Genomic DNA, 9,973 nt, shown 5'->3' with positions numbered 1-9,973 from the left:
AGACAGACAGACAGACAGACAGACAGACAGACAGACAGACAGACAGACAGACAGACAGACAGACAGACAGACAGACAGACAGACAGACAGACAGACAGACAGACAGACACACACACACACACACACGGACATACAGACACACACACTCACGGATATACGGACACACACAGCGGAGGTAGTACACGGTTCTCTGTAAAAGGGGACTGTGTGAAACCATTTAGACGTACCACTTTTGGACAAAACATATTGTCAATCTTAGGAGGTTAACTCTGGAATATCTTGCCCCTCCCAATAAGAGAGTGCCCTACATTCAACTGCTTTAAAACTCATTTAAAAGTTTGTTTGGTCAATGTATATGTCACCATTATGTGTACCTTTTAATTTCTAGTGAATGAGTGCTGTATGACTGCTGGCTGTCTCTATGTTAGTCCTATGTCACCTGCCTAGGGACTGCAGATGAAAAGTAGTTATTTTTTACTAATTCTGGCATATTTACATGGTGATTTTATACAACAATGTTCATAAATATGCATGGTCCCTATCAAATAAACCAATAAAATAAAAAAATAAAATAAATGCTGCTATCGATACAGAACGCGTCACCGTGTCAAACGTTCACAGAAACAAATCAATCAAACTTTAGTTCCGCAAAGCTGTGAGAAAATGGAGGAAAAGCTTATTTTAGTGGTGTCCACATTCCCGGTCCTGTACAATATAACCTTAGATTAGGTTGTTGACAGGACGTTTAGTCATAATATTTCATATTTCATCATTCATACGTATATCTATGGGTCTATCCACAAAGTAAACAGAGGGGACGTGCTTGAAGGTAGCACCAGAGAATTTCTGTTTACTTTTGCTAAGCAAGAGTGTGTGTCACTGTCTTTTGTATCTCTATACGGCGCTCAAAATGCGTACAGACAACACGCCACTTGGCTTAAGAAAGTGGGCGTGTATGTATAAGCGAAGTCATGATGTCATGTTGGTAGTTTCTCTTCCACTGCATGGCTCTGAAGAGAGAAAGCACCAGACCTCCTTTATCCTTCACACTTTCTTCTCTTTGTGGACATTTTGTAAAGAAATCTAGATTTACATTTATTCGTTTTGGCGGACCAAAATGTTGTTATCATAATCAATAACTCATTCTTCTCTATATATAGCTGAGATTCTGGTTCTGTGTGGATGAAGTGAATGTGTTGATGAAATCATTGAACAAGAGTCTTTGAACAGACTTTACTGATGGGATGTGTGAACAAACTGCAGCTTTACGTGATGAATAAACTAACATCAACAATGTATTTTCTTCCTGTCTTCATTCCAGGGTTTCATACAAAACTGACGCAGAAAATGTGAAACTGATACGAGTGTATAACTGAGGCACTTTTCCTCCTGAACACAAAGTACAGGGTTCATGTTTAGAGTCAGTCAGTCTCTGTCCTTTCAACTTTCCGCACTAAAACTGCTCTGTCACAGAGAAATGAGCAGAGTTTTCTATCACTTGTTCACAGCGTTAAAGTAGTGTGTTAGAGCATTTCAATAGTGTATATAGTGTAACAGCCTCAAACTTCATGTGTGACTTGTGATTTAGAATTAAAGCTACAGCGTCACTCACTGGTTGTCAAGGGCTCCTCCGATATCACTCTCGCAGCCTCGGCAGCCGTTTAGGTCGTGGCTCAGAGCCCAGTGTTCTGGCTAGAAACACAGAAGGACAGAGACAGAGGGCAGGGTGATTGACAGACAGAAACAGAGCAACCACTCAACAGACAGACAGTTGAACAGCGGGCTCCAGACAGACACGATGCATCACTTTCCATGCTATTCCAGAGTGAGAAGGGAACTTCCACTGCAGTTTGACTGTCATAAATGAGTCATACATACCTTTGGGGAATACTATTACAACACCATTCCTTTCAATAAAATTTTTTTTCTCTTTCAAAAAAAAAAGTTGACTTTTTCTCTTTCAAAAGAAAAGCTGACTTAACAATGTTAGCCACGAAGCTAGCGGCTAGATACGGAGCTGGCGGCTGACCGGGCCGGCTAGCTGTCCGATAACCGAGCCGTGGTCGTCAGTGGCTGATTGAAGGCTCGGGACATCAGCATAGAAAGAGGTGAATCTTTGTTGTTCGGAAGCGGAGAACGGGTGACGGCGGGAACCACTGGACGCCGTTTTTAGCTCTCAGCTTCGGTTGCACAGAGAAGTAAGCCGCGAAGCTAGCGGCTGGCAGCGGAGCTAGAGGCTAACCGGGCGCCCATCCCTAACATCAGCGGAATGCTAACTACCACCACGAGCGGCAGATTACCACCAGGCCCACGATCCAGCAGACACCAGGCCAGGGATTCAGGAGCAGCCAGCTAACATCAGGCCTAAGCAGCTCAGTGTTCCGACTGGGATTAAGTTATGGCCACAAAAGAAATTAAAAAAAGATATAGAAGAGCTAAAAACAGCCATGAACATGATGGGTGAGGAATTGGCAACCATAGCCAAACAACAGCTTACTATAATGAATCTTATGAATGAAATCTCTGAAATAAAAAAGTCAAATGAGGAACAGCAGCTCAAGATTAACTCCTTGGAAGCTCATGTATGAGACTTGGAGCAGTACACTCGAATGAATGATATCTTGATAACTGGATTGAAGATGAAGCTGGTCTTACGCTCATGCTCTGAAGGGGGATGTGCGAGTCGAGAGCGCAGACCATGATGATTCAACTGAGGCTCAGGTAGCAGCCTTTCTTCATGACAAAAACATATCCATAAACAGACACAATATTGAGGCATGTCACATTATTTCATCAAGGAACCACAAAGAAAATCATGTTGTCATTTTTCCTAACAGAAAGCATAAAATTGACCTGCTCAGACAGGGACGCAAATTGAAGGGCACAAATGTTTACATCAATGAGCATCTAACCAAAACCAATGCAGATATTGCAAGAAAGGCAAGGTTCTTGAAGAAACAAGGGAAGATTCAAGCTACCTGGTCCTCCAACTGCAAGGTGTTTGTTAAAATGAATGGCCCACCAGAGCAGGCTAAAGTTATGTGCATCAGAATCATTGAGCAGCTCGACAAGTTTGGAAGTACGTACATCAAATTCCTAGGAGTTGGTTCATGTAGCTTTTATATTTTATTTTTCCATCGTTAAAGCTTTAGTTTTTTGTTATGTCTAACAATATGACATTTTTTCCTTGTTCTAGTTGTTCTGACAATGACCAAAGTATGCCTGATTTTGAACAGAATATTGATCCAGAAAATAACTTTTATGTTAACATAAATAACAACTGTAGCTATTACACAGAGCAACAGTTCAATAATAATACTAAAATTGATTATGGCATATCTATCATTCATTTTAACAGCAGAAGTCTGTATTCAAACTTCCAGAATATAAAGGAATATTTAGGACAGCTCAAGAAACCCTTTAATATTGTAGCCATATCAGAAACATGGATTAATGCAGATAGTGGCATGGATTTTGAGTTATAGGGATATGATTTGTGTGAATAGAGTAAACAGTTGTGGAGGGGCGCTTTTTGTTGATAAAGGGATAATTTGCAAAGTTGTCGTAAACATGACATTAGTCATTGATGATATAATGGAGTGTATTTCAATTGAATTATGTATGGAAAAAATGAAGAATGTCATAGTAAGTTGTGTATATAGGAAACTAGGATCCAATGTTAAAATATTCACAGAAATAATGGAAAAAAATGTTTAATAAAGTAAAGCATGAAGTCAACTATATATGTGGGGATTTCAACATTGACCTACTAAATCCCAACAAACACAAATCGACGGGTTTATTGAAACACTGTATAGTTTGAGTCTTTTTCCAACAATCACAAAACCTACCAGAATAACATGCAATGGTGCCACTCTGATAGATATTTTTTACAAACAATATGGAAATAAACTATTTAATTGGAATATTAATTAATGACATAAGTGACCTACCAATCTTTGTGACTCATGACTGTAATTTTAGTGGGAAAAAGGAGTGCAATGAGACTATATTCAGGAGATTAAGGACTGAAGAAACTATTTCTGCATTTAGAAATGAGTTAATAAAGTATAATTGGAAGGAAGTAAAGAAGGAAGCTGACCTTAACAATGCATATGAACTATTCTTAGACATATTTACAACTTTATATAATAAAAATTGTCTGATAAAACAATAATAAAAGGAAATATTCAGAAACACTCTGGATGTCCAAAAGAATTAAAAATGCCTGTAAAAAAAAGAATACCCTTCATAGGAATTTCATAAAATATAGAACAAAAGAATCTGAGTTAAAATACAAGAAATATATAAACAAATTAACTACCATAATGAGGGTATGTAAGAAGGATTATTATAATAAATTACTAGAATATATCAAATATAATGTTAAAGGAACATGGAATACAATAAACACCATTATTACAAAAGGAATTAATAAATTTAATTCGGAAAACTTCAATGATAATGAGAAGACGTGGTCAAATATGAATGAAGTGGTTGACAGATTCGACAATTACTTTGTTAATGTGGGTCCTCATCTGGCCAAAGACATAAATTACACAGAGGACAAATTACTCTGTGATGGACCATGTGGAAAATAACCCATATTCATTGTTTTTGGGAACTGTAGAAGGCAGGGAAATTAAAGAGATTGTAAATAAATGTAATAATAAAACTTCCAAAGATTGTGATGACATTGATGTCTCTAGTAAAAAAAGAGTAATAGACGGGATAGTTGACCCACTGTCATATACGGTATATATAATCTATCAATTAAAACAGGAGTGATTCCTGATAAGATGAAAGTAGCTAAAGTCGTCCCATTGTACAAATCTGGTGACTCACATATTTTCAATAAATATAGACCAATATCTCTGCTTTCTCAATTCTCAAAAATACTTGAAAAACTATTTGTCAAAAGGCTAGATAATTTCATTGACAGAAACAATTTACTAATGGACAGTCAGTATGGATTCAGATCAGGTAGATCAACGTCTATAGCACTTATTAAGTTACTTGAAAGATTAACAAATTGTATTGAAAATATAAACTTTGCAGTGGGGATTTTCATAGATCTGAAAAAAGCTTTTGATACTGTTGATCACGAAATCCTGTTAAAAAAAATTAGAAAGGTATGGCATAAGAGTTGTGACCTTTAACTGGATAAAAAACTATATTGAAAACAGGAGTCAGTTTGTTCAAATGGGTAATCACCGGTCAGTGAGTCTTAATATTCCCTGTGGCGTTCCACTAGGGTCAGTTTTAGGCCCGAAATTGTTCATCCTTTACTTAAATGACATTTGTAAATTATCAAATGTACTAAAATTTACTGTTTTTGCAGATGACAAAAATATTTTTGGTTGTGGGGATAACTTGCAGCAGACGCTGGAAATGGTCACTAATGAAATGAATACATTAAAATTCTGGTTTGATTCAAATAAGTTATCTTTAGACTTAAAACTAAATTCATGATATTCAGAAATCGCACAGATGTTAAAATAGTAATTGATAATGAAACAATTGAAAGAGTCTAAGAAAATAAATTTCTGGGTGTTGTTCTTGACCATAAACTCTGCTGGTTATGCTCCACATTAAATATCTGTGCATGAAGATGGCCAGGAGTATTGGTAAATTGAACAAAAGTAGATACATCTTGAACCAAAATACTTTACATACTCTGTACTGCACACACATTTTATCATATATGTTATATTGTGTGGAAGTTTGGGGAAATACCTACAAAAGCAACTTACAAAAAATTTGCACATTGCAAAAAAGAGCAATTAGGATAATGAATCACACCAGGTATTATGATCCTACCAATCATCTTTTTTTAATTCACATTTGCTGAAATTTATGGACATTGTTACATTCAAAACTGCGCAATTTATGTTTAAAGTTAAAGAAAATAATTTACCTTGTAACATACGCGCAATGTTTAATGAAAGAGACGGGGGATATCACCTGAAAGGACATTGTATGTTCAATCAACCTCTTGTGCAAACTACTGTTAAAAGCATGTGTTTGAGTTTGTGGGGTGACTTTATGAAATTGACTGAACAATGACATCAAACAGAGCCATAATATCATTCAGTTCAAAAATAGATTAAAGAAATCATTAAATAGACCAAAACACAGGAATGGAATTGGAATTTAAAGGTATTATTGTTCTTGTTGTATTGTTGTTAGTTATTGTAAGACTGAACGATTGTATGCTGTATTTGCATATCTATTTACTTTGTAATAATATGATTTTGTGAAAAAAGGGGCAGGACCAAATAAGTTATTTGCTTCCGCCTGCTCCTTCTCGAACTAATCCTTTTATATTTGTATTTCTTTTTGTTGTTAATTCCTGATTGTTTGTGTTTTTTTATGGTTTTAAAAAAATTGTGTTTTGTCTTGCATCATTGTTGATTGTTCGAGATAAATGAATAAAATGAAATATTTTACTCTGATTCTGTCAAGGGCTGTGTTTGAATGATTGTCAACATAAACGTTTATTCAAGTTAATTACAGGACTATTCAGTGACTTATAAAACTGGTGAGACGTCTCCAAACCCTCTGATTCTAAGAAGAGTTTACCTCCTAAAAGATGAAGTCAGCAGAGTTTTTAAATGAGAAATGAGCTCTGTTGTAAACAAGTGTTGCTGCGTTCCTTATCGCATACTTTTTCTTCAGGACATTAAACTCTGAGATAACATCCCAGCTTGAACTTTGAGCCTCTTGCTCAGATATGCTGCACAGAGGATTGTGGGTCAGAAAAGCACGCTGGCTTGCATACTGCAAAATGCAACCGGGTGCATCAGGACACATTTTAGGCATTCTGAATTTGACATTATATGTATTAGGATATACTATATCTTTCCCTGTCATACTAATGGTAGTATGGGCATTGCAACACACCCAGTATCTCTCTCAAAGCGCTCCTTTTCCAGAAATGAACAAAGCTTGATAACTCCTTCCTCCTCTCAAACACAGCCAGCTCCACTCTGTGCACATATTTCCTTGTTCCCTCCCACTTCAGAGCTACAGGTTGCAGATGGGTGTAACCAACATGCTGGGGGAAGTACAACAGCGTATCACATGCTGTTGTTACATCAGAGCTCAGACTAGTCTCACTTCTCAGGAAGTGAGACTCAGACAGTCGTCGTCACTGAGCGAGAGGTGAAATGGCGCAGAAAGGAGTTCAGCTGGACCGGGAAACCTTCTCTTGTTCCATCTGTCTGGATCTACTGAAGGATCCGGTGACTATTAACTGTGGACACAGCTACTGCATGAACTGTATTAAAGGCTTCTGGGATGAAGGGGATGAGAAGGAAATGTACAGCTGCCCTCAGTGCAGGCAGAGCTTCACACCGAGGCCTGTACTGGTGAAAAGCACCATGTTAGCAGATTTAGTGGAGGAGCTGAAAAAGACTGGACTCCAAGCTGCTCCTGCTGATCACTGCTATGCTGGAGCTGAAGATGTGGCCTGTGATGTCTGCACCGGGAGAAAACTCAAAGCCATCAAGTCCTGTCTGCAATGTCTGATCTCTTATTGTGAGAAACACCTTCAGCCTCATTTTGAATCCCCTGCTTTCGAGAAACACAAGCTGGTGGAGCCGTCCAAGAAGCTCCAGGAGAACGTCTGCTCTCGTCATGATGAGGTAATGAAGATGTTCTGCCATCAGCAGCTTATCTGTTATCTCTGCTCTGTGGATGAACATAAAGGCCACGACACAGTCTCAGCTGCAGCAGAGAGAGCTGAGAGGCAGAGAGAGCTCGAGGGGAGTCGACAGACCATCCAGCAGAGAATCCAGGACAGAGAGAAAGATGTGAAGCTGCTTCAACAGCAGGCGGAGGCCATCGATCGCTCTGCTGATAAAGCAGTGGAGGACAGCGAGAAGATCTTCACCGAGCTGATCCGTCTCCTGGAGAAAAGAAGCTCTGATGTGAAGCAGCAGGTCAGATCTCAGCAGAAAAGAGAAGTGAGTCGAGTCAAAGAGCTTCAGGAGAAGCTGGAGCAGGAGATCACTGAGCTGAAGAGGAAAGACGCTGAGCTGAAGAAGCTCTCACACACAGAGGATCACAACCAGTTTCTACACAACTACCCCTCACTGTCACCACTCAGCCAATCAACATCCAGCATCCATATCAGTCCTCTGAGCTGCTTTGAGGACGTGACGGCGGCCGTGTCAGAAGTCAGAGATAAACTACAGGACGTCCTGAGAGAGGAGTGGACAAACGTCTCACTGACAGGGACTGAAGTGGACGTTTTACTGCCACAACCAGAGCCCAAGACCAGAGCTGGATTCTTAAAATATTCACGTGAAATCACACTGGATCCAAACACAGCATACACACTGCTGTTATTATCTGAGGGGAACAGGAAAGCAACATTAATGAGACAACATCAGTCTTATTCTAGTCACCCAGACAGATTCACTGGCTGGTGTCAGGTCCTGAGTAGAGAGAGTCTGACTGGACGTTGTTACTGGGAGGTGGAGAGGAGAGGAGGAGTTTATGTAGCAGTCGCATACAAGAATATCAGCAGAGCAGGGGGGTGGGATGAATGTTTATTTGGACGAAATGATAAATCTTGGGCGTTAGATTGTGACAACAACAATTATACATTTTGGTACAACAAAGTCCAAACTCGTGTCTCAGGTCCTGAGTCCTCCAGAGTAGGAGTGTACCTGGATCACAGTGCAGGTATTCTGTCCTTCTACAGCGTCTCTGAAACCATGACTCTCCTCCACAGAGTCCAGACCACATTCACTCAGCCCCTCTATGCTGGACTAATGGTTTATGGTTCTTATGGAAACTCTGCTGAGTTGTGTAAACTGAAATAGTCAGAAGTCATTTAAGGGTTAAATTCTGTCATTCGGAGTCATTTTTTATTAAAAAAAGGAAAACTTCTCTAAATTGCAGCTTGTTCTCTTTTGGAGCTTTTTGATACATCTTCCAACGTTTTCAATGTTTTTTTATTTAAAGCTTTTTGACGCTTGCTTGCTAACCCTAACACCCCCCCCCCACACCCACACACACACACACACACACACACACACACTCTGCTGAGTTGTGTAAACTGAAATAGTCAGAAGTCATTTAAGGGTTAAATTCTGTGTTTTAACTCTTCAACTTATTTAGTCTCCATGTTTGTTGCTGAGAGCTGATTGTTGTGAAATTCTATTTTTGACATTTTTCATGTGTTTTTGTAGTTTTTTTCTGTTTTTTTTTTGCTTTCTCATTTTTTTTTTGCTTTTATCAAACTTTTTTGTCACTTTCTTCGACATCTATTTCCTTTTCTAAACGTTTTTTGTAAATTTCTTTGACGTATTTATTTGCTTGTATTGACATTTTAGAAGTGATGAGATGATTTAGTTTGTTGATTAAAACCATTCGAGGAGCCCCAGAAGCTCTCAATGTGCCCAGTTGAGATCTGTTATTTTACCTTTGATTGTTGAAACAAGGACGATATGTTAAAAAAGATCTTTACCGAGATGATCTGTAGATATTAGCTGTTGTTTGTTATTCAAGTATTTCTCCACGTTATGTATCTGCGGGACAGGAAGATGTCTGTTAAATAGTGATGTCTTGTAATCCCATGTGGGACGGGCCAAATGTTTGGCATGACACAGAAATCAAATCAACCTAAAATTGTATTTAAAAAAATATTTTTCAGTTATGAAGTCGGGACTTCCTTTGTGACTGATCTCATGAAGTGGCTTATGTATGACACGCCAATTCGTATGCCATTTTCGGCGTGTTATCAAGACGCATACTCGTGACTCGCCCTGTCCCGCGTGTCACGTTTCCTAAACTCAACCGTCGCTTTCTTCTTTTCCTAAACCCAACCCGTCTGCTGTATACGGCGCTCAAAATGCATACAGACAACATGCCACTTGGCTTAAGAAAGTGGGCGAGAAGAGAGAAAGCACCAGAACTCCTTTATCCTGCACACTTTCTTCTCTTTGTGGACATTTTGTAAATA

General features: G+C 38.8%; 2 protein-coding genes across 3 annotated transcripts in view; one reads left to right on the top strand and one right to left on the bottom strand.

The window, feature by feature from the left end:
* Window positions 1-9,973, bottom strand: part of LOC116064683 (cortexin-3-like) — a 103,857-nt gene that overhangs the window by 88,322 nt on the left and 5,562 nt on the right. The gene's annotated exons all lie outside the window — the stretch shown is intronic.
* On the top strand, window positions 7,113-9,478 carry LOC116036847 (tripartite motif-containing protein 16-like). Of its 2 annotated transcripts, XM_035992960.1 has the most exons (2): window positions 7,113-8,787; window positions 9,046-9,478. In XM_035992960.1, exons 1-2 carry the CDS (start codon window positions 7,170-7,172, stop codon window positions 9,069-9,071), a joined length of 1,644 nt encoding a protein of 547 aa, XP_035848853.1. In that variant the 5' UTR covers window positions 7,113-7,169; the 3' UTR covers window positions 9,072-9,478. The 2 variants fall into 2 exon arrangements, with proteins under 2 accessions (XP_035848853.1, XP_035848852.1); XM_035992959.1 differs by lacking the exon at window positions 9,046-9,478 and having other exon boundaries at window positions 7,113-8,881.

This window comes from Sander lucioperca, chromosome 16 (assembly GCF_008315115.2).
Source record: "Sander lucioperca isolate FBNREF2018 chromosome 16, SLUC_FBN_1.2, whole genome shotgun sequence".
In the NCBI taxonomy this organism is placed as follows: Eukaryota; Metazoa; Chordata; class Actinopteri; order Perciformes; family Percidae; genus Sander; species Sander lucioperca.
The sequence above is the reverse complement of the archived record's forward strand: the minus strand, read 5'-3'. Positions and strand labels throughout refer to the sequence as shown.